At 43.2% G+C, this 25,963-nt stretch overlaps 1 protein-coding gene across 1 annotated transcript; it reads left to right on the forward strand.

Moving 5' to 3' along the window:
- Positions 1-12,509: 12,509 nt before the first annotated feature.
- PPP1R3C (protein phosphatase 1 regulatory subunit 3C) lies at positions 12,510-17,356 on the forward strand. Its single transcript, XM_030203047.1, has 2 exons — positions 12,510-12,598; positions 15,265-17,356. The coding sequence occupies exon 2, from the start codon at positions 15,266-15,268 to the stop codon at positions 16,199-16,201; it is 936 nt and encodes a 311-aa protein (XP_030058907.1). The 5' UTR covers positions 12,510-12,598; position 15,265; the 3' UTR covers positions 16,202-17,356.
- The last annotated feature ends 8,607 nt before the right edge of the window (positions 17,357-25,963 follow it).

Here is a 25,963-nt window from a genome sequence, read left to right on the forward strand (position 1 = left end):
CACATCCCACAGTCCCAGAGCCCCCAATTATATATGCAATGCTGTCCCATATACATTACCCAGTCTCAGAGCCCCCAGTGAACTGTACCCCAGCTTGAAAGCTGCTGCTCATCTTCTTGTCTGCTTTCAAGATTATCCCCCCCCCCCCCACCTTCAGCCTGTACTACACAAGAGCAGGGTGATGGTTTCATAGAATTAAATTCAATATATTCAAATTTGTTATACTGTCCTCTTCTCCTGTAGCCTGTTTCCCTCCTGCGCAGGCCAAAGTTGATTTGAACTACACAGGAGGGACAGAGGGGCTGTAGAACTGTTGTTCTGCTGGTAAAGGAGGAGCGTGAGAGCACTGCTGCTCACCTTTCCTGCAGCTGCAGGCCTGAAAACAACTTCTGTCTCTCTGAATACTACATCAGTAACAATCCTCCCTGATACTATCAGCAGACTGAGCTCTGTTCCTTCTGCCAGCATTAGGGAGGATTGGGAAGAGAGGACAAGCAGCTGGTAAGGGCTATGGAAGAGTCATAAGAAGAATAGGACTGGCCTGGGCCTGGCCAACTCACTAAGGAGACACAGAGGAGTGTCCTGTGTTTCTGTCCCATTGGAATTGGGAACAAGTAGTTACCACAGCCAGTTTAGTCAGGCAGGGCCGGTATTAGCAACTGTGGGGCCTTGTGCAGACCAGTACTAGAGATACAAAGGCAAAAAACTAAACTGGAAAACATTAGGAGCCAGAATCTGCATATGCAGCAATAAACAGAAATGGAAATTATAATCTAATTATAATCCACCTCAAACCTCGACCAATTGTTTAGAACTGGTTGCGTGGATATTACGAGCTAGAGCTATGCGAGGGAGCCTTTGGAGAGATTGTGGTTTCCCTAGCATTTGCTACTTGCCTTAAAGAAGGACAGGAGTGAGTCATCAATTCTGTCACAAGAGGACTTTTCGTCTGAAAGATGATCTGACAGTTGACCACCTTCAAAAAAGCTAAGTGCCTTGAGACAATAATAATTTTTCATCGTCTTTCCCCCCCCCCCCCAGTAAAAGTCATATGTGACACATATAGACTGGTGTGCGCCCAAAACCCATGCCTACACTACTGCAAACCATTTTCCAGCACACCTTTGTAAAAGGACCCCTTAACTTGGGAATGGAGTATCATCTTTGCTTTGATATTTCTCTGTTGCATATTCAGGTCTCTAACATATTGGGACTCTCAGTAGCCTGTAACTTGCTAAGACATTAATAATAGTTCTACTATATACGGAGGGTGGGGAGGGTTGATAGGAATTGGAGAGATTGCAATTGTTAAAAGTTTGATGACACAATTTTTCATTACCTTTGTTTTGGACATCTGAAAACCAGCATTTAGGCATCCATACAGCATTAACGTCCAAATCCTGATTTTATGGACATCTAAAGCTGTAGTATGTCCATAGGACAAGAGGGCATGGTCTGGGCGTATTTTGGGTGGGGCTAAGGAAGGCACAAAATATAGACATCCAACTTCAATTGCAGAAGGGGAAAGAACGTCCATGTCCAAAAAGATGGAGGTCTTGGCACATTCAGGTTACAGAAAGCCAAAGGTGTTCCAATTAAGCAATTCTCCACTTGATGGAATAAGGGAAGTCACACTAGGTATTTTTCTGTCCCTGAAGGACTCACAATTAAAAAAACAAACAAAAAAAACTCAACTAAACTTACAAACAGCTACAGTAAGATTTGAATTTGCAACTTCTGGCTCTCTGTGCTGGTTCTCAGCCAGCTGCTCTAACCATTAGGCTATTCCTCCACATGGACAGCTAAATGGCCATTTTATAATATGGCTGCTTCTCTGCTGCTACAATTATTTTATTTTATTTATTTATTGCATTTGTATCCCACATTTTCCCACCTATTTGCGGGCTCAGTGTGGCTTACAATACATTGTGAATAATGAAAATACAATTTGTAGTAGTACGATTATGGGTTACATTGTGAAGAGTTATGTGAAGACAAATTCAGAGTCAAAATATCATTAGGGGATAGAACAATAGAGTGTTAAAATGGGGAATTGATAGGGCGATAAAACAATAGCAAAAGAACATTAGGGTACAACAATTTTATCTGTGGGTAGAGTTTTAAGTGTGGTGAAAATACGGGAGAAGAGAACTCAGAAGAGAGTGTATTGATGCATTTCTATTAGTGTGTATAGACCAGGGGCGTATCTGCGTGGGGCCACAGGGGCCTGGGCCCCCGCAGATTTCGCCCTGGCCCCCCTCCCCGCCGTCAACCCTCCCCCGCTGCTTACTTTTGCTGGCGCCGAGGTCCGACCCGCAATCTCCGTTTTTCGTCTTCCTCCGTGGCCATGCTTCCAGGAAGTAACGCTGCAGTGCTGATTTGTTGAATCCAGTTCGGCGTCTGACGTCAGACGTCGAACTGGGGTCAACGAATCAGCACTGCAGCGTTACTTCCTGGAAGCATGGCCACGGAGGAAGACGAAAAACGGAGACTGCGGGTCGGGACCTCGGCGCCAGCAAAAGTAAGCAGCGGGGGAGGGTTGACGGCGGGGAGGGGGTGGAGAGAGGCAGATGCGGCGGGGGGGGGGGGGGGAGGGAGGCAAAAATGTGCCCCCCCTCTCTGGCTCTGGCCCCCCCTACCGCCGGATTCCAGATACGCCCCTGGTATAGACTTCATGTGTTTTGATCCTTGCAATAGATCTTCTCAAAGAGATGAGTCTTCAATAGTTTGCGGAAGTCGGTTAGTTCATAGATCGTTCTCAGGTTGCTTGGTAGTGTATTCCAGAATTGCGTGCTCATATAAGAGAAGGTTGATGCGTGCAGTACTTTGTATTTTATGCCTTTGCACTTAGGGAAGTGGAGATTGAGGAAAGTTCGGGATGATCTTTTAGCGTTTCTGGGTGGCAGGTCTATTAAAGCAGACATGTATGCAGGGGCTTCACCGTGAATGATTTTGTGGACTAAGGTGCATACTTTAAAAGTGATACGTTCCTTGAGTGGGAGCCAGTGTAGTTTCTCACGTAAGGGTTTTGCACTTTCATATTTTGGTTTTCCGAAGATGAGTCTGGCTGCTGTATTCTGGGCTGTTTGAAGTTTCCTCAGTATTTGTTCTTTGCATCCTGCGTATAGTGAATTGCAGTAGTCCAGGTGACTGAGTACGAGTGATTGCACTAGGCCGCGGAAGACAGATCTTTGAAAGAATGGTCTTATTCTTTTCAATTTCCACATGGAGTAGAACATCTTTTTGGTTGTGTTGTTCGCGTGAGTCTCAAGTGTTAAGTGGATGTCCACCTCCCCTTGTTTTGCCCCATTCATACTTTGGACATTTCAGTTTGTAAAATAGATTTTCATCCTGGACGTAGCAAGCACTTGGACATCCATTTCTCATGTACTTTAGACAGTGGTGTTCTGAGGGGCGCTGACACCCGGGGCGGATAACCGATGTGCCCCGCCCCCCCAGGTGCAGCGCCCTCCCCATGCAGCGTGACCCCCCCCCCGGCGAAGGGACACCCCCCACCCTGGCGAAAGAACCCCCCCTGGGTGCACGTCGCTGGGGGGGAGGGGGTGCCGCACGCCGGTCAGCGTCGTTGGTTTCCATGCTCCCTCTGCCCCGGAACAGGTTACTTCCTGTTCCGGGGCAGAGGGAGCATGGAAACCAACGACGCTGACCGGCGCGCGGCACCCCCTCAGTGGCGTGCACCCAGGGCGGATCGCCCCCACCACCCCCCTTGGTACGCCACTGACTTTAGATCATGCTGTATATGGGCAGATCCTGTTCTAAACACGTCATTTTGCTGCCAATTTTGCTGTTGTATTGTCTTTTCAATGCTTAATAAAGACTTAAAAAATACAAAATGTTTACTTGGCAAAACCAGAACCACAGAGGTTTGGTCAATCTCTAAATCAAACATGTGTCTGGAGAAGACAACTTAAGCTAATGCTATTTTTTTTCTGGAGTAGTTGTTGGACTGTTGAATTCCAGATTTTGTATTTCAAAGCAAATGATATATTGACACTGTTTAGACATAAAATGGAACTTGAATGAATACAACTTGTGAGATGGAGCAAGAGCTAAATCAATTTATTTTGTTTGCCTAAATGTTTTTTTTTGATGGAACATACAAAAATAAAAATATCTCTGGACATAATCCAATAAACAATCTTGAGTTCAATGTGAGCTAGTACTGACATTTCTTCAGCAAAGTAGACTAACTTGACTTTTCCCAAGATGCCCATAGTTTAGATGTGTTAGTGGTTGGCCAATGAATGTGACTAAAACTGATGTTCATTTTTTCATTGTGTTCTACAATTGCATTTAGCTATGTCACTGGAAATTTATTACAAGTTTTTTAAAAAATAAGTTTTGTATAGTGGCATCATTAATAAATAAATAAATAATTCAACCTAGTAAGCTCAAAATGTTTGCTAGCAGTTGAAGAATGAAGAGGGGAATGAAATATGACTTAACACTCCTCCCCAAGGAGAAGGTAACTTTTAATTTTAGGGGCCCGTTTACAAAGGCACGCTGAAAAATGGCCTGCAGTAGTGTAGAAGTATGTTTTGGGTGCATGCAGAATCATTTTTCAGCGCACCGTACTGCCAGCCATTGACCTAGCGGTAAGGTCTCACATGGTAACCAGGTGGTAATGGTCTATGCGTGTAAAATGCTGATTACTGCCCACGCGCCAGAAAATTTAAAATATTTTCTAGCACGTGTAACGGATGCATGCCAAATATGAAATTACCGCAAGGGCCATGCAGTAGCCGGCCAGTAACTCAAAACTGATGCACATTGGGCGCATGTAGGTGCCTACACAGCTTAGTAAAAGGGCCCCTTGGAGTTACTTTCTCTGTGATCCTCTGCCTGGTAGATGGCAGTGCTTCAACTCCCATTGGAACTCATCAGGGAGTCATTACATTTATCACCATCCAGTCTACAAACAACCTTTATCTGGCTAACTCTGCTTAAAGTTTCTGTAAATGTTGTTTGTATTCTTTGTAGATTATACTACTTTTCATCAAATTAACAGAAGCTTTTTCCAAGTCTAGATGAGCCTTCAAGACCTCATGGGTTTCAGGTAACAATACTGTCAGTAAGGAGTCTTCAGCAGCAGCCTTTACACTACAATAGGAATAGTGTGCTTCACAGCAAAGTTTACTCTGTGGTAAATTAAAGAATTTTTAAAAAACATGCGTGTTCTTAAGCTTCTCTGACCTTTTAAGGCTCTGAGGAGGGTATAATGAATCTGTTCTCTGTTTTAGTGGAGGAGCAGTTAAGTGGTTAAAGCTGTGAGCTGACAACCAGGGTAGCTAGGCCTTAAATCTTACTGCTGCTCATTTTGATACAGTGCAAGTTACTTAACCCTCCTTGTCTTAATACAGCATTAGACTAAGTTTTCCATGGACAGGGAAATACCTACACTACTAGAATATATCTCGCCTTGAACTACCACTGAAAAGGTATGAGCTAAATCCAAATAAATGAATAAAACAGTGTTGTGAAAGGCTGATGGTTGCCACTAAAAGGCTTCTCTTTCTTTCCAGGCTGAGAAATGAACAAGAAAAAACCTTAGAGAAGTTTAAAGAGCTTGCTATATGTCTTTCCATCAGTGCATTTCCAGAACAATCTCATTTCAAAACAAGAATACAATAATGGAGACTTGTTTAAAGGCCAGTCAGGGAACAACTATAAAAGGGAATGTTCTTTTGCCAGAGCCCCGGGAGCAAAGTTGTAAAATAAAATGACATGCTCATTATCTGAAAAAGAACTTGTCTTTCACTGCATTTCTTCTGGGATTTGGCTTTGCATAGCTGAAAGTAGATAGTGCTAGTGGCACAGCTAATATTTTAGAATTATATTTGATGTAGCAAATGTGCAAAACAGAGGGCAATTTTCAAAACCATGTCCATAGAAGTTAACTCTTTCTCTTTTTTGAAAATTGCCCACCCAATGTGTGGATAAGAGTAGCGTCATAGTTCCAAAACACGGGTACGTTTACATACACAGAGGGGCCCTTCTACTGAAGAATGTTAAGCACTTAACACCCGAATTACATATGGGCCCCTTTTACTAAGGTGCACCAAAAAATGGTCTGCGCTGGTGTAAGCACATGCATTGGACAAACGCAGGTCCATTTTTCAGTGAGCCTGCAAAAAAGGCCTTTTTTTGTGGTCGAAAATGGACTTGCGGCAAAATTTAAATGAATGTGTGTCCATTTTGCACCTGAGACCTTACCGGTACCCATTGACTAAGCAGTAAGATCTCACACAGACGGTAATCATCAGTGAGTCTACACTGCCGATCACCGTTCGGTTAGCGCCACGTGGTAGAAAATATTTTTTGCTGTGCATTTTGGATGCACATCAAAAATAGAATTACCGCCTGGGGCACTCTGAAGCCGGGCAGTAGTTCTAATTTGACATGTTTTAGACGTGCATAGGTGCCTATGCGCCTTAGAAAAAGGGCCCCATAGTAATATAGTAGATGAAGGCAAAAGACCTGAAGAGTTTATCCAGTCTGTCCAAGTCATGCTCATTGTCAACTGATGATTAAACCAGCAATGAATGTGGTATAAAATACTTGATCCTGGTCTTTCTTTGCCATTTGTGGGGCATACACCATAGAAGTCCACCCAGCATTGTCCTTATGTTCCAACTACTGGAGTTGCATCAAAGCTCTCTCCAACCTATCCTAGACTGTCTTGCCATTTACAGGACAGAGACCGTAGAAGTCTGCCTGGCACTGTCCTCATGTTCCAACCAGGGGCGTATCTGGACTCTGGCAGTAGGGGGGGCCAGAGCCAGAGGGAGGGGGCACATTTTAGCCCCCCCTGGCGTCACCGATCCCCCCGCCATTTCCAGACCTCCCCGCCACTGCCAGACCCCCCTTCGCCACCAATGACACTCTCCACCCCCTCCCGCCACCGCCAACCCTCCCCCGCTGCTGTCACTTACCTTTGCTGGCGGGGGACCCCAATCCCCCGCCAGCCGAGGTCCTCTCTTCCATGCAGGCTGCAAGTTGCAATGCTTCCTGTTCTTCTGAGTCTGACGTCCTGCACGTACAACGCGCAGGATGTCAGACTGAGTTCCAAATTCTGAGTCTGACGTCCTGCACGTTGTACTCAGGAAGCGTTGCAACTTGCATCCTGCACGGAAGAGAGGACTTCGGCTGGCGGGGGCTTGGGGTCCCCCGCCAGCAAAGATCAGTGACGGGTTGGTGGCGGGCGTGCGGGAGGGAGGGGGAGGTGGAGAGGGTCGATGGTAGGGGGGTCCAGGGTGAAATCTGCGAGGGCCCAGGCCCCTGTGGCCCCACGCAGATATGGCCCTGGTTCCAACCACTGGAGTTGCTGTTGAAGCCTTCTCTGGCCCATCTTAAACTGTCTTTTGCCATATACGGGACACACACATAGAAATCGGTCCACCACCAGCCTTAGTTCTTCACAGCCAGAGTTGCTATCTAAGCACCAGTTGACACATCAACACCCATGCAGTCACTTAATATGTGCACCAACTCATACCACAGTGATGTAGTGGTTAGCGTGTGCTAATTCATGCAGTAAGTGCATTTTTTTCATAAGGGGCAATAACTAGGTGGAGCAAGAATGGGCAAAGATAGCATATCGCAGATGGCATGGAAAACATACTGGGCACTGTCAAATGTGTTGTTAGCGGAGGGACCACTTAGGACCTCTTCTTGAGGAGGCACTAAGGGGGGAATTCTATAAATGGTGCACAAAGTTAGGCTGAGTGCCAATTCTAAAAAGGTTGTGTATTGCTATGCAACCTTTCTAGAATAACTCTTAGTATGGATTCCCACACCCAGCTTTGGGTGCGAGGACTTCATCCTGTTGAAACCTGGTGTAAATGTTGGCGCACAGCCAATGGCAGTTGGGTGCATAAATGACCCTAATCTATAACACTGTGTTTACATTTTCAGAACGCCCCTGACCAGCCCATGTCCCTCCCCTGGCCATGCCCTTTTTTGAGTTGCACACGAGACAATTTAGGCACGCAGTAATTGATTGCTAATGGCTCATTAACTAGTTTGCACTTGAATCTGGGAAACTATCTGGGGGTAAGTGTCTGTGTAAATTATGAGCAGTGTTGACGTGCGATAATGAACATTTCAGCGTGGTAATTGCAGTTGCAGAGGATAGGCTAAGAGCACCCCCAAACAATTAGTGCGCGGCCTTTACACTTATGATGCATTAATTTTTGCTGTTAGGGTGCGTTAATTGCAAAAACAGGGCACTTTAGTAGAAGGAACCCTTAGTGGAGGTGCCTGTGGGAGCAGGGTTAGGGTAGGATGGTAATAACACTTGTGCTTTTGTATTTTGATAAGTGTATGCATTATTCAGTCACACTACACACAGATAAAGATGCTGAAAATAGATGCAGGTACTTTTTCCTTTGACAGTTTTCAAAGTAAAATACGTGTGTACTTTCACTTTGAAAACCGCCACAAAGTCCAAAGGTAAAATGCTCCTTTGCAGCTCTGCAGGTATTATGAACATCACTGCATAATATCAGAAAGGATGCCTATCATTAGTTGCACTTTTTCTTTCAGAAATGATATTTAAAAAATTATCATGTCATATATAAAAATCTGGGAGGTCAGTATTCAGCAACTCAGTGTTTTGTGCTCCTTAAATGGTCACCAACTGTATCTTCCCAGACCCAGACAAGCTCAACATGAACAAACCAGACAATGCATTTTTTCTTTACAGTCCCGGCCCTCTGGAACAACGTAACCCTTGAAATTTGTAATGAAATGTCCTTGTCCATATTAAAATCCTCTGGATAAAGGCAATTCTATATCTTGGCGCCTAGGCTTAACGTTCATTACTGCCAAGATAATTGTCTGTGATGCATGTAAGTGCCCTAAGTATGATTATGGTTTATGGTTATTTAACATTTATTTTTCTATGTTTTCTTTTCTTTTATTTCTATTGATTACCTTTAAAAGTGGACTAACACAGCTACCACATCTCTCTACTTTAAAATTTCATAAACCGCCCTTCCTTAGAACATCACAGGGCAGTTTACAATAAGAAAGCTCATATGGAAAAGAACACCATTATTAAAAAGTAAAGGACCACTCATACAACAACCAACATTATAGAGAGAGAGAGAGAGAGAGAGAAAGAAAAACACATACAATCAAAATTAAAATGTATCCATTCAAGTCAGTGAATCCATACCGCACAGTCGACATTTGCCACTGCATCATCTCCAAATGCTTTCTGATACAAATGTGTCTTCAATGCAATTCGAAGGAAGGGCATTCCATGATGATGGTGAAGTGCAGTAAAATGCACATCCCCTAGAAGCTTCTAGCATAGCAACCCTAGGAGATGGAATTCTATAAGGTCAGTCCTAAGTGGCTTCATACATAAGTGCAAGGGGGGCATATAGATGGGTGGAGCATGGGCAGACCATGGGCACATCTCCAAGTTATGTGATGCATGGCATACATAGGTATGCTCATTTCTGGCTTACACTGACCTGATGTGAATGGTCAAGTGTTAATTTAGGCATGTTAATATGGGTTTATGCTACTCTTTTATAATGGGATCTTGTCATCTGATATTCATTGCTATTTAACTGGTCAGGAATGGCTCCTGTCCAGTTAAATAGCACTCAACTGGCTATCCACCAATAGTCATTGGGAGATAGCTGGTTATCTCCCGCTGAATATTGGCGGTCAGTGCTTAGTGGATGACCGGCTATCTGCGAATATTCAGCGCATCGCCAGCTAAGTTTGGTGGCCAAATTGGGCTGCCCAAATAGCAGGCCTATCTTTGACCGATTTAAACTTAACCGGCCAACACTGAATATCGACTTGGCCAGTTAAGTTTAAACTGCCCAAAAATAAACCAGATATTCAATGCCAGACACCGGAAATGGCCCTGCATTGAATATCCAGGCTAACTGCCACGGTCTCAGTATTGGCCCCTTGGTGCTCAGATGCAGTTATAGAATAGGTGCTCCCTGGATAAGGGGAATACATTTACGCATATTACTGCCAAGATAATTGTCCGTGATGCATTCAAGTGCCCTAAGTATGATTACGGTTTATTTAAAATTTCATATATTGCCCTTCCTGAGAACAGGCAGAAATCAGTATGTCCTCTACACATGGTTACTGAACCAAATTGTCCTCATGACAGAGACAATTTCCTGATTTGAGACAGCATCTAGTGGAGCAGATATTTTAGGTTTTAATTCAGAATTCTTTCTTTGAATATATAATTAAAGTTAGAGGGCAATTACATTTATGTTTATTAAAATATTTGCTATACCGCAATTACCAACAAAGAAACATAGCTTGGCAATTCTCCATTCACAAATTAAGGCATATAAATGGGAGGGATTCTGGGAATAAGCATGGTAAAGTGTATCTTCATAGGGTGGCCTGGGATGAATGGGGTGAGTGACCATATATGTGAGTTGTAAAATGTATGAGACAAACACAAAGGAATCCTGTTTAGAAGGATTGGATCCAAAGAAGCTTAGCAGAGATTAGGTAAGAAAGCCGATGCTGGGCAGACTTCTACAGTCTCTGACCTAAAAATGGCAAGGATAAATCAAGATCAGGTATACATATGATGTATCACTTCATACCATATGTAATGAGTTTATCTTATTGGGCAGACTGGAAGGACCATACAGGTCTTTATTTGCAATCATCTACTAGGTTACCACATATATATTAATTAGTATGGTATGTATATTTATGTCTGTGAAAAAGGATAGATGTTTGTGCAGATGTGTGGGTGACATATCTTAGGAAGATGGGGAGTTTTGGGGGGGGGGGTGTTGGGCACATGTTTGTGATTGTCCTCATGCAGGCATTCTCTGGATGTAAGCTCAGTGTTTATTTATTTTATATTGTTTTGTTCAGTGTATGTTGGCTTTGTTGTTAACAATGTTTTTCTTAGTGTACTGAGTTTTATCTGATATGGTTGCAGAATGTTATTTTATGTTATTGTACAAATTTAAGATTGCTTGATTCCTAAATCGCAAACTCCACAGTTATTTGTTTACTGATTGATTTGGCTCATGCCCTGTTCTCACAACCAGTATGCGGTTTACCTGAATGTATTGTACTTGCCTTGAGCTACAACTGAAAAAAGTGTAAGCCAAATCAAAGTTTGCACTGGAGGCAATGGAAAGTTAAGTGCATTGCTCAAGGTCACAAGAAGCCATAATGGGATTTGAACTGGGCTTCCCTGGTACTCAGCTTGCTGTTCTAACCACTGGACCACTTCTTCATTCCACTTTATTAGTATTTCTCTGATTTGGTTGTGCTTAGAATGAAAATATCTTTTCTTTTCTTACTTTAGGCAAATTATTAACCTGTGGGGTCGATATGCTGTGTAAGTTAACCAGGTAAGAGTGAATGATAGGTAGAATATTAAATAAATATGAAACCTGTTCTTTCACAATCTCTTGGTAGATATTTGGAGGGGGGCCCAAGGCCAACCAGCAGGCTGACACTTTTTCAGATTTAGGTAGGCTTGGGACTCCCTGTAACATGGAAACAATTGCCCCCCCCCCCCCACCCCACATATGTAGGCTCTGCCCCTTCTCAGGTTCCTATTACCCTATTTCCCAGTTCCTTAAACTCTGGCAAGCTTGTTGTCTCTTTTTGAACTGGTACTTGTGGTTTTTCTCTCCTTCTGCTAGCAGAGGTTTGGTCCCTACCAACACACCACAGCCAAACCAAACAATAGAGCAAACTAGATAGCCTTTTAAAGTCTTTATCTGCTGTCATCTACTGTGCTACTAGGTTACACCAGAAAATACTGGGTCAGTTCAGAACTGTTTGTCCTAGGACCTATGCTGTCTCTCATGAGACTCTACGAAAAGCAATGATTGCAACTTATTTGTAAACTGGAAACATTTCTGGGATTCTTGAAAACCATATGCAACCTCTATTATCGTCATGCCTGCCTGAACCCCCTCATAAATGTGGGATCTGAATGCTGTCTTTGTAAAATCAGGCAAAGATTTGCTTCAAAATACCAGCCATTAACTTTCCTGCAGCAGAAAACTATTTTTTTCAGAAGTCGGAAAAAAAAAAGTTCCTGAGTTTTAGCCTTGTAACAGCAGGAAGGGTGAAAAGATAGGCGCTGGGGAAAGGTCGTCCTTTGCAAGTCCGTTTATTTATACCTTACCTACAGCGTAATAGCTAAATAAAAGGGATCATAACAAAAGCCCTCCCACTCAGACACGCTATTTCGCTCTGGTTAGCCTTGAACACTATGATGCAAACGGGTAACATAGTTTCACATCCTTCCTTCCTTCCTGCTACCGACCCCTCCACTCCAGCCTCCCACAGCGTCCAGCCTGCAAGCAGCTGATCACGCTGTCGCTGGGAGACGGCCCAAGGCAGGGCTCTGCCCCGATTGCTTGGCACTGCAGAAGCTGCTCTCTGATTGGCTACCGCCAGGCTTTCACGTGAAGGGAGTGGGCTGTTAAATAAGCTGTGAAGCGCTTCACTAGTCTGCCAGAAGCTGCAGTAGAGGGCGAGCGGGCTGTGGACGTGTGCGAGTCAAAAGTTAGCTGGCTTCAGATTCCATTCCACCTGAGTGCAGGTAACATGCAAGCAAAGGAGCAGCACCTGTGTTATCGTCCTTTCTGATCTGGCTTCTTCTGTTCCATGCATCGTAATGCGTACGCTTGCTGAGATGCTTTTTAGCCCACCGATGGCTTCGTGCATGCTTAGGGGGCGGGGGAAAGGAATAAGTAAAAACCTGCAGCACAAGTTTTCAGCCTGCGCAATATTTTTTCCGCATACTATTTGTACATTTACACAGATTTTTGTGCCTTGTGTGAAAAAAAAAAAACCTTTTTTTTAACTGCAGGTTGAAACTAATATGTAGCCAGTTTTCCTGCCGCTGTTTTTACCAGTGCGCATTGTATGCATTTTTGTTTATAGTTCGCGGTACAAGTAGGAGAAGGTGGACCAAGGTAGCAGAATTTTGTAGAAACGGCCCGCCTTGCTGTTCAGAACATTTGCCCCATGCGGCTGGTACCTAATTACCCCACTGTTCATAATTAACCGGATTAAACTTTCCATCTTGTTTTAACTTCGTCGATTCCTTCCTTCGCTCCTTTCTGTACGGGGCAAAAGCCTAGAGAAAAAATTAATCAAGTAGGCGTTGTGTGCTTGAAGGTTATATCAATATACTGTACCCAAAGAAGATAACTAAAAAAAAAGTTTGACTAATTTAGCATTATGAAAATTAGTTTTCCCAACTACTGCAGGAAGCAAACCTAAAATGTAAAGATGTACATAAAGTTCCAATGCGTGAACAATCAAGCATAGGATGTGGAGCTTTTGATGGTTTTTGGCATTCATATACGCCCCCCCCCCCCCCAAAAAAAAAAAAAATCCCAAAACAGGGCACTGTGTTAAACAAATTAGTCAATGAGTTTACAGTCTAAGTGAGACCCCTCGCCCTCCCCCCCCCCCCCCCCCCCCCCCCCCCCGCAAGGTAATGCAAGATAAGGGGTGAGATGCTCCAAACATGCTCCCTGTACACCTAAAGTAGGAAAAACCCTAGGACAGCTTTTAACAGCTATTAAAATTTGCAAAATGATAAAGCCTTGGTAGGTTTCAAAAAGGAAAAGACTATATTTCATTCCTTACTAAGTGTGCAGAATTTATACTGAATAAAGAGATGTCATATCCCAAGGATTTTCTTTTTTTTTTTCCATCATTTAAAGCAAATTGTTCTACCATATGCAGACAATATTAAATACTTGTTAAGCATGACTAATGGCATATTGTTCTTGATTTAATTAAGGTAGGGTGCTTTACATAGAGTATGCCAATCAGCAGTCACTATTCTATAGCATCCGCGCCTAAAATTTATAGCGAGCAACTGAAAAGGGGGCAGGTTGGGGTGTTGTCAGAAGTTAGGCATGAAGTTATAGATTATTTGGATTTCTGCACCCAACTGATAGCGGTTGGGCGGGAGGATTTACACCAGATTTCAGTAGGCTAAGTCCTTAACGCCCAAAGTTGGGTGCGGGAATCCAGTCTTAAGCGCTAAGGGGTAAATTCTATAAATGGTGCCTAAACAATCGGCGCTGAAGAAAACCCGCTTAAGCGGTATTTTATAAGCTGTGCCTAAAGTTTAGCGTGGTTCATAGAATACGCGCATAGAATACGCACTTAAGCAGAAAGGCATGAGTAAATTTAGGCGCAGCCATTTTCACCAACGAAAACGTGGTGCACATGCTCATGCCTGAATTTTCACATGGAGCACCATTATTCGGTAATTATGCATGTAACTCAAAGATATGCCCTCATTCCACCCCAAAATGCCCATTATCCTCCCATTTCCGTGCCTCCATTTTTGGAACGTGGAAATCTTAGGCGCAGATCCCGAACCTAACTGCGCGTGTTGGCCCCAGTTAAATCTAATTAGTGCCAATAATTGCTTGTTAAAGCCAATTATTGACACTACTTGGCTTGTTATTCAATTAAATCGTGTGCGCAAATAGGGAGCGTGCTTATATTTGCATGTGCAATTTTTGGCAACCTTTACAGATTCAAAGGATAAGTGACCTTTATAGAATTGGCGCATAGCATGGATTTTAATGGAGCCTGACTGGGCACTATTTACTGAATCCGGATCTAAGTGCTCAACATACTTAAGTAAAAGAGTCCCATAGGACTAGATTTTATATTTGGTGTTGACACGCTTAGGCATATTGTGTAAAAAGACAGTTTACAGAATACACCTAAACCTGTCCACGCGCCTATATTTTAGGCGCAGGCAATTACGCCATTGAAAACCTGGTGTAAGTACCCATGCCTAACTTAGGCACGGAACGAGCTATTCTATAACACTGCATGTAAATTATAGGAATGCCCACAATCCACCCATGCTCCTCCCATGGCCACACCCCTTTTGAGATCCGCAAGGTAGAATTTACAAGGACTACTTTACAGAATACACTAGCAAGTAGTGTGTGTAAAATTCTTAATTAGTGCCAATTAGTACTGATAGTTGGTTGTTAACATCTAATTATCAGCACTGATTGGCTTAACCAATTGAGTTGCATGCTTAAATCAGAATAAACCTAGATTTACACTTGCAACTCAAGTCACCCAATATATAATTTGAGGGATAATGCTTTAACTACAGTTTACCAAGATTTCAGTTGTGCCACATAACCAAATCTGTATGTCAAGACAGAAAAATTAGAGTTGTAATCATAAAGTTGTGTTCTGTTTTTATCATTTCAGAATGATACAAATTTTAAATCCAAGACCTTTGCCACGTTCAATCATGCCGGTTGATGTAGCAGTGAGAATCTGTTTGGCCCACTCACCTCCTCTAACGAAATTTCTCAGCCCATATGAAGATTGCAGAAGAAACCTTGTGAACCGATTCAAGCCCCTAAGGTCTTGCCTAAATTTAAAACGCGAGTCTGATTCTCACAGCAGTGAGTGGCACTCCAAGAACAAGAAACAAGTTGTTTTTGCAGATTCTAAAGGTCTTTCTCTTACTGCAATACACGTCTTCTCAGAATTCAAAGAGGACCCAGGGCAGGAACTGCAGTTCGATTTGACAGACTTGGAAGATATCACAGCTGGATTAAAATTACATGAGGAAAAAAACTTGATTCTGGGTTTTACTCCGCCGTCAGCTGATTACTTAGCCTTCCGAAACCGCCTGCAAAAGAAATTTGTCTGTCTTGAAAATTGCACTCTGCAAGAAAGGTCTGTTGCAGGGACTGTGAAAGTGAAGAATTTGAGCTTTGAAAAAAAGGTACAAGTTCGTTTGACCTTTAACACTTGGAAAACCTATATTGATATTGACTGTGTTTACATGAATAATGTTTATGGTGGTTCTGACACTGACACGTTTTCATTTGTCACTGATTTGCCACCAGGCATTCCCACCTACGAAAGAATTGAGTTTTGTATTTCTTACAGAAGTGAAGGCCGCATCTTCTGGGACAACAATGAGGGAGAGAATTACAGGATAGTTCACGCAGAATGGAAATCAGATGGTGTGCAGGCACCAATATCCTCAAAGTTGGACAACACAGCACATAAAGATCAGAGGAAAACCCCAGAAATTGACTTTGACCAGTTCGGTAGCCCAAGAACGTCAACCGGCATCTTTCCTGAATGGCAGTTCTGGGGCAGGGCTGTAAATGCTGCACCATACTGGTGAATGGAAACAGTAGGCAATGTTTTCACTGCACAGCACATCTGAGTGCTCTCAACATAAGCAAGCTTACCTTGGAGGCTTAAGTGCTCCTTGTAGTGCATGTTAAAGAAACCAAGAAGAGAATGAGATTTGGGAAATGGAACACAGGCGTTTGAATGAAAGACTGCTATTTGATTGCAAACTCTTCAGTTGGGAGAAAAATGGTTTTAAAAAGCTTTGGTCAGTTGCATATGCTAGAAATATAGTATTTGTGTTAAATATTCAATAGCTCTGCACTGCTGACTTAAAAGTGTTTGAGAGAATTTCAGGGACTCTTTAGGGGGTGGTATTCAAAGAGGAGTCTTCTTAAAATATTTCATAAGAAAAAAAATGCAATGATGGTATGGCACAATATGAACATTGGTTTAAAGTTACTTCACTTTAGAAGCCATGGAGAAGACAAATGGAACGCACTACAGCATGTATTGATGAAGATTTTGGGAGCTGGTCTTTTAAAATCTAGAGTAAGTGGAAGCAATGTAGGGAGAGTAATAAAGGGTGATAGATTTGATAGACCACGTAAAAGAAGGGGATGTAAAAATCTTTCCAGTTGTAAAATACTACTGTAAAATATGTGCAAGAGAAATACTACAGTACTATGAGCAAATAAACTCATACAGTCTGCTTTATATAAGCTCATTTCATGGGCTGAACGAATGATGCATTTGCACTTAAGCAGATTTCTTAAATGGGCTATGTGTAGGGCATACTCTAGTAGAAATTATTGTGCCTTTTTTAAGAAATGTAGAAGCCAAAAATTCCATTTAATAAGCTTCCTATAAGTTACTGAGAATAAATGCAAACTTACACTAACCTGTAGATGGTGCCTACACATGCTCTTATCTCACACGAGCTAAGCAGCCTGTTAATGTAGCCATTTCTTGAGAAGTATTCTAGCACAAGAACATATTCAGTCTTAAACAGTATAGCCATAGTATTTTCCAAAGCTCTTGGAAGCTCTTCTTTCAAACCTTGTCTTCTTCGCGCCCACTTCTTCTCCTGGAAAAACATGAGCTTGATCAGTGATTTGCAACTGAAGAGAGTAGGGCAGGGGTGTAGCCAGACAACAGATTTTGGGTGGGCCTAGGCAAGAAGTGGGTGGGCACCAAGTTATCCCCCCCCCCCCCCCCCACCATCACACACACACAAAAAAAAATCTCAGCTGGTGGGAAAACACTTCTTTCCACCATGGCAGTCTGCAGCAGGCATGCACTGAAAACTGAGCATATGCAGGTGCCAGTATCATGGAGAGTAGCATTTTCTTTACCATCAGAGGGAACTCTTCAGCTGGTGGAGCTTGGGATCCCCACCAGCTACCGCTAAACGTGTGTCACTGTTGGGTGGGCCTGAGCCCTAAGAGGGTGGGCCCAGGCCCACCCAGGCCCACCTCTGGCTACGCCACTGGGAGGATTAAAGAAAACGGTCCTTGGCTTTTTTTTTTTTGGGGGGGGGGGGGGGAGAAGTTTTGCTGGAGGTTCTTTTAAACCCTGAATTCAATCCTGACCAGGTTTTGTGGTTTTGATTTCATTGCAGTTTGCACTCTTTGGTACTGCTACTACTTACAATGCCTATGACAGTATTCAGGTAAAAGTAATAGGAGTGTCCTTCATATTGAAGGTGATTAATGTTAATTTGATATTTAAAAGAATGTTGACTTTCTACATAAAGAAGATGTGAATACTAGGTACATATTTTGCACATAAGTAGGAATTGTCATCTATTTGTGCTTTTCCTTTTACTGCCTTTTAGTTCACTTATCTTCATCTTTCTAATGCTGATTGTGCACTTTTACCTTTTGATTTTACATATTTGAGCTGAACTGTGTAATTTTTGTACTTGTTGGGTAATAGGTGTATGATGTATATACACTGTAAGGCTGTAAAGATTACCTAAGTTTTGCTGTCAGATGGAAAGTGGGAAATGTTCTTTGAAAGGGTTGGGGTGAGGCACACCACAGTGTTTACTCACGATGACACACATTTTTATACTTTTCTGATAACTGTATTGACGTGAGAGGTTACACTGCAGCTTTTAAGGAATGTCTCTGTCAGTTTATGACAAATGAATGTGAAGCGTTTAATGCAGTGTAAGAGGAAGATGAGGCTTGGCAGATGGGGATCTTCCTTTTCTGTTCCCAGTGACTTTTTTTTTTTTTTTTACTGTAATGGTTTATTACTGTACTATGTAAACCAATCTCCATGAGAATAAATCATGTTTTTGTATGACAGTTGAGTCTGAAGTTTTCATTATAGCTCATTCACAAATTTTAAAATGAAGGGGGGAAATCTATAATAGGGTGCCTTGAGTATTTGGCACCAATGCCGAATACCAGTTCTGTGTGGAAAGATGCTGTTCTAGAATACTATTGTTTATGTTTCTTAAAATACGTGATATACCGCAAGGTTCTAGGTCAGTTCCCACCCACCAATTCCCACTGGGCAATTATCATCTAGGACAATTACCACTGAACCAATTCCCACCACAGTAGGGAGGACAATTCCCACCCATAACCCCCCCAAAACAAAATACACTAGGACAATTAATCTTCTTCCCTTTCCCCTGCTAGAGCATTTGGGGGGGGAGGGGCAAACATTACCTTTTACACATCGCTTGCCCCTTCATGACGTGCAGTGCGTTTGGGGGGGAGTGGGGAATGTCCCCTACACTCCCCCCAAACTACACCCTGCCTGCCACTAAATGGAAAATGTAAGCACAAGAAAAAAAAAAAGATTTAAAATTCTAGGTTTCAACCTAATTCTTAGTAACATAGTAAATGATGGCAGATAAAGACCTGTATGGTCCATCCAGTCTGCCCAAGAAGATAAACATATTTTACATAGTATGTGATACTTTATATGTATACCTGAGTTTGATTTGTCCTTGCCATTCTCAGGGCACAGACCGTAGAAGTCTGCCCAGTACTGTTCTTGTACTAAGTTCTGAAGCTAACATCGAAGCCCCTTAAAATTTACACTCCAGCCCATCCCTATCTATTCAGTCACGATCAGGGCGTAGACCATAGAAGTCTGCCCAGCTCTCGTTTTGTTTCCAATTACAGACGTCGCAACCCAATCTCCGCTAAGATTCCACGGAACCATTTCTTCTAAACAGGATTCCTTTGTGACACTCCCAAAAGATGAATTAGAGTAACTTCTAGCAGCAAGAGGGGATGGGAATGTGAATGTAGGTGTCCATGAAAATAGCCAATTACTGCAGCATAGAATTAAATGTATCCAAGATAGTGTGTGCCTGTTTGCTTATTTTCCCTGCAAAATGGTTGGAATCTTAGACCTACGATGGGCCTGGGTCCTTTCATTTCCATCTTCTAGGGGATGAGACATACTTGGAATCGAATCCATGGCCCCTTTCTTGAACATATACCTCTTCAATCACATTGACGTACGAAAGGGCTGTAGCTCTGCTAATGTTTAATGCGGGATGTAAGTAAATAGATAGACAGAAATTCTGAATGGTGAGCACAACACGTGCTAGGTGTCCTTATAATCAGCCCCTCAAAATGTCACACATTGTGAATTACAACAAATTACTACTCTACCTATGAAACGTTATTCCGTTATTATACTTCCTCTGTGTGCACCAGTATGCTGCACAAACAAAACGGTGCTAGGTGTCCCTATAATCAGCCCCTAAAAATGACATTACGAATTATAACTAATTACCACCCTACCTATGAAAAGTTACTCTGTTATTATACTTCCTCTGTGTACATCTGTCCACTGCACAAAAGATCTTCCCTGTCAGCATTTGAAATATGACGCACCCGCCAGGACTTACAGGAAGTCACTCGGGAAAACAAAAAAAAGAGACGCGATTCAAGAATGAAAACAAAAGTTAAAAAAAAGGATAGGGGAGGGTGGGAAATGACCAAGAAAGAAAAGTCCTGGGGGGAATTGGTGGGGGGGGAACTGTGCAGTGGGAATTGTCTGGGTGGCTACTCGCCAGATACCATTCCACAGCTACCAAAAGGAATTACATAGCGGCTTACACTAAAACCAATTACAATTAACACATAAACAGTTTAAGGAATGCCAAATAAAAATAATAATAACAAATGAGATACTGCTAGTGTAAGTTTGCATTGATGTGCCTAAAGTTAGGCACAGTTATACCAGGTTAATGGCAAGTGTAAATATTTGCACCTTAGTGTTCCATGATCTGTGTGTAACTTATAATGTTCTATGTTTATGCGCACAACTTGGAGAGACAGTCATTCCCCTCTTGTGCTCCGCCACATGTCTGTCTTCCTTACAGTCACACACTAATGTACCTATGTGTTATTTTATATTCTCCATGGCTGACTATTGCACTTAACCAGCTATGCATTAGCCAGCTCCGCAAACCCGGAAATTCAGTGCTGAAGCCTAGACACAGCCCGGCATTGAATTTCCGGGCATAATGCTGGTAGCAGTCAGCAAAACGCTAATCACCACTGGAAGAATATCAGGCCCTTTATTATTTTGCTTCCAGGACATCTAGTAGAACACTAAATGGTTATGATAATACGGACCTTATGATACTTAAACAGATAGCCGTTGTTATTGCAGAGCTATCTCGGGGAGCTTGTGGATGATGGAGAAATTCTAAAAGACTTGGAGAACTCTGGGCCTTAACTAAGGGCAAATTAAAATTCTAGACTAGTGTTTCTTAATCTTTTGGGAAACTAAAGACTATCTGATAACTGTCCTGGCCTCAGGGCCAGCTTAACCATTGGATCAGGTGAGGATCTGGCCCAGGGTGATGGCGATTAAGGACACTAACCACCTTATAATTGAAAGAGAAAAACGCCTAGATTTCGACCTAAATCGGGAGATAGACGTTTATCTCACAAAAACGAATAAATCGGTATAATGGAAAGCCGATTTTGGACGTTTTCAACTGCACTCCATCGCGGAAGCATACAAAGTTGACGGGGGCGTGTCGGAGGCGTGGCGAAGGCGGAACTGGGGCGTGGTTATCGGCCGATCAGAGATGGGCGCCTTTCGCCGATAATGGAAAAAAATATGCGTTTTTAGCGAGAATTTAGGGCACTTTTCCTGGACCCTGTTTCTCCACGAATAAGGCCCCAAAAAGTGCCCTAAATGACCAGATAACCACTGGAGGGAATCGGGGATGTCCTCCCCTGACTCCCCCAGTGGTCACAAACCCCCTCCCACCACAAAATATGCCGTTTCACAAATGTTTATTTTCACCCTCAAATGTCATATCCACCTCCCTGGCAGCAGTATGCAGGTCACTGGAGCAGTTATTAGGGGGTGCAGTGGACTTCAGGCAGGTGGACCCAGGCCCATCCCTCCCCTACCTGTTACAATTGTGCTGCTTAATGCTTACTCGCCCAACCCCCCCAAACCCACTGTACCCACATGTAGGTGCCCCCCTTCACCCCTTAGGGCTATAGTAATGGTGTAGATTTGTGGGCAGTGAGTTTTGAGTGGGATTTGGGGGGCTCAATACACAAGGGAAGGGTGCTATGCACCTGGGAGCTGTTTTACCTTTTTTTTTGTTTTTGTAAAAGTACCCCCTAGGGTGCCTGGTTGGTGTCCTGGCATGTGAGGGGGACCAGTGCACTACGAATCCTGGCCCCTCCCACGAAAAAATGTCTTGGAGTTATTCGTTTTTGAGCTGAGCGCTTTCATTTTCCATTATCGCTGAAAAACAAAAACGCCCAGCTCACAAATTGTCAAATAAAACATGGACGTCTATTTTTTTCGAAAATACGGTTCGGTCTGCCCCTTCACGGACCCGTTCTCGGAGATAAACGCCCATGGAGATAGACATTTTCGTTCAATTATGCCCCTCCACATTACCCAGCTTCTGGTTTAAAGATGAAGCATTTTCTTCTCTTCCCCCTCCCCATCCGGTCTCTCCCCTTCTCGTCACCCCTGCCTCTGTGTCCTTCCCTGCGGGGGCTGCCACTGCTCCTTCTCCTTTCTCATTCCCCCATGGTCCTGTAAAGTGTACATCAGTTGCTGTCAGCAGTAGCGGCATGACAGGCTGCCTTTGGCCAGGCCCTGGGTCTTCCCTCTTCCGTGTTCCACCCACATGAAATTGTATCAGAGGAAGCTCTGTAGCTTCGACTCTCTTCTTAACCTTGCGCTTAGGCTTCTGAGATGCTATACAGTTTGGTTTCTTTCTTTTAAGGGATTTGGGCATCTGCCCACCTCTATTTTAAGGGCTTTTCGCATGACTGCTAGTCCTGATCCTGCCTGCTGTGCGTTGTTATTCAGAACAGCCGTGGCGACATGACCCGTCGCATCTTTGGCTATGATTTTAGCCGTGCTTTTCAGATGTGGTTTAACAATCTTGATGCCCTTTCTCAGCAAGTAGCACTTTTCTAAAGAGACTGTGGAGCTCATTTTCAAAAGAGAAAGACGTCCAAAAAGTGGCATAAATCTGCATTTGGGTGTTTTTCTCACAAAAACATCCAAACTTGGTATTTTCAAAACCAATTTTTAAATGTTTTTCTATGAAGACCATCAGAACTGCGTTCAAATCACAAGGGGGACGTGTCGGGGGCATGTTAAAGGTGGGATCTGGGCGTTCCTAACACTTGGACGTTTTTCAGCCGTAATGGAACAAAACAAAACCATCCAGGACTAAAACTAAGACATTTTGAGCTAGACCTGTTTTTATAATGAATAAGGCACAAAAAGGGTGCCCTAAATAACCAGATGACCTCTGGAGGGAATCGGGTGACTCCCCAATATCCCCCCACAAATGAGAATACAAATATGATTTAGCAACCTCTATGACAGCTTCAGATGTTAGAGCCAGGTCTATTAGAGCTGCATGCAGGTCCCTGGAGTAGTGTAGTGGTCAGGTCAGTGCACCATGGCGTGGGGGACTCTGGTCCCTATCTCTCTCTACCTGTCTCATTTGTAGTGGAAACTGTGAGCCCTCCAAAACTCACCAGAAACCCACATATAGGTTCCTCCACCCATAAGGTCTATTGTGTACAGCTGAGGGCAGTGGGGTTTGGGGGGCTCAGCAGACAAGATAAAGGAACAATGGTGAGATGTGTACCTGGGAGCATGTTTTTGAAGTCCACTAGGGTGCCCCATTTATCTCCTGGGATGTCTGGGAGACCACTCTAATAAAAATGCTGGTCCCTCCTACATCCCAATAGCTTGATTTTCTACGTTTTCACTTGGACATTTTTGTTTTGAAAATGCAACAAAAAAACAACGTCCAAAGCACAAAACCTTGGTAGAAATAGTATTTTCTAAAACAAAAGATAGACATACTAACATAGTAACATAGTAGATGACGGCAGAAAAAGACCTGCACGGCCCATCCAGTCTGCCCAACAAGACAAACTCATATGTACTATTTTTTGTGTATATCTTACCTTGATTTGTAACTGTCATTTTCAGGGCACAGACCGTACAAGTCTGCCCAGCACTATCCCTGCCTCCCACCATCAGCTCTGGCACAGACGGTATAAGTCTGGCCAGCACTATCCCCGCCTCCCAACCACCAGCCCCGCCTCCCACCACCAGCTCTGCCATCCAATCTCGGCTAAGCTCCTGAGGATCCATTTCTTCTGAACAGGATTCCTTTATGTTTATCCCACGCATGTTTGAATTCCGTTACCATTTCCCTCTCCACCACCTCCCGCGGGAGGGCATTCCAAGCATCCACCACTCTCTCTGTGAAAAAATACTTCCTGACATTTTTTTTTAGTCTGCCCCCCTTCAATCTCATTTCATGCCCTCTAGTTCTGCCGCCTTCCCATCTCCGGAAAAGGTTCGTTTGCGGATTAATACCTTTCAAATATTTGAACATTTGTATCATATCACCCCTGTTTCTCCTTTCCTCCAGGGTATACATGTTCAGGTCAGCAAGTCTCTCCTCATACGTCTTGTAACGCAAATCCCATACCATCCTCGTAGCTTTTCTTTGCACCGCTTCAATTCTTTTTACATCCTTAGCAAGATACGGCCTCCAAAACTGAACACAATACTCCAGGTGGGGCCTCAGCAACGATTTGTACAGGGGCATTAACACCTCTTTTCTTCTGCTGGTCATTCCCCTCTCTATACAGCCTAGCAACCTTCTACTTACGGCCACCGCCTTGTCACACTGTTTCGTCGCCTTCAGATCCTCAGATACTATCACCTCAAGATCCCTCTCCCCATCGGTACCTATCAGACTCTCACCACCTAACACATACATCTCCCGTGGATTTCTACTCCCTAAGTGCATCACTTTGCATTTCTTTGCATTGAATTTTAATTGCCAAGCCTTAGACCAATCTTCTAGCTTTCGCAGATCCTTTTTCATGTTTTCTACTCCCTCCTGGGTGTCCACTCTGTTACAAATCTTAGTATCATCCACAAAAAGGCAAACTTTACCTTCTAACCCTTTGGCAATGTCACTCACAAATATATTGAATAGAATCTGCCCCAGCACCGATCCCTGAGGCACTCCACTAGTCACCTTTCCCTCCTCCGAGCGAATTCCATTCACCACCACCCTCTGGCGTCTGTCTGTCAACCAGTTTCTTATCCAGTTCACCACTTCGGGTCCTATCTTCAGCCCGTCAAGTTTATTTATGAGCCTCCTGTGGGGGACCGTTTCAAAAGCTTTGCTGAAAACTAGGTAGATTACGTCTATAGCACATCCCTGATTTAATTCTCCAGTCACTCAGTCAAAGAATTCAATGAGATTCGTTTGGCACGATTTCCCTTTGGTAAAACCATGTTGTTTCGGATCTTGCAACTTATTTGCTTCCAGGAAATTCACTATCCTTTTCTTCAGCATCACTTCCATTACTTTTCCAATAATCGAAGTGAGTAGTTTCCAGCTTCTTCCCTATCACCACTTTTGTGAAGAGGGACCACATCCGCCGTTCTCCAATCCCACAGAACCTCTCCCGTTTCCAATGATTTATTAAACAAATCTTTAACCCTAGAACGCATATTGGGGGCCTTTTAGGCCCCCATGCTTACATTTTTGCTATTATCTGCAAAATTACTTTAGTTAGAATTTTGAAACTCAAGGTATTACTCAGGTATGTCATTGTTGATAATATCCAGTTGTTCATATAATTTTTTTTCATAGGCATTATGGTGTAACAATGCTTGTTTGGTGAAAACTACATCTGTACGAATTGGGGGCCTTTTAGGCCCCCGCTGTTTTTATCATGTTCTCAGAAGTGTTTGTGTCTCAAGTTACTTTATTTGTACTCAGTAATGCTGGTGGAGGGGCCAGGGTGTGGATAATAACATGTGAGGATGTCATGTGATTTTTGGAGGGAGTGATAAGGCCATGACATCACCTCAGGTCCTCTGAACACTGAGGACAGTATACACTGTGAGCTAATTGCTGAAGGACCTGTGATAAGATAAGCTGTTGAGAGGAAATCTGTTTCATTTTCTAACATCTAGTCAGCAATGGCAGTCTTCCTCCAAGTGTCTGACTGACCAAGAGATTGAAGCGATTATGTTTCAAAGCGATGATGAAAGTGAACTATCTTTGTCTGATGAAGAATATCTGCCACCAGCTAATCAAACATCCTCATCCAGTGATTCTTCTGATGATGAAGAAGTGAATCTAGTGGATCCTCAAGAAGTGATAAGTAGAACATCCAAAACGAATGTTTTTTGGGACAGTAATCCTACATTAGTCGGACGTACTCCAATACACAATATTGTGAGACAGGCTCAAGGAGCTGTGGGAAGTCCCAGTTACTTTACCCCTAAAGAT

This window comes from Microcaecilia unicolor, chromosome 5 (genome assembly GCF_901765095.1).
Source record: "Microcaecilia unicolor chromosome 5, aMicUni1.1, whole genome shotgun sequence".
Classification (NCBI taxonomy): domain Eukaryota; kingdom Metazoa; phylum Chordata; class Amphibia; order Gymnophiona; family Siphonopidae; genus Microcaecilia; species Microcaecilia unicolor.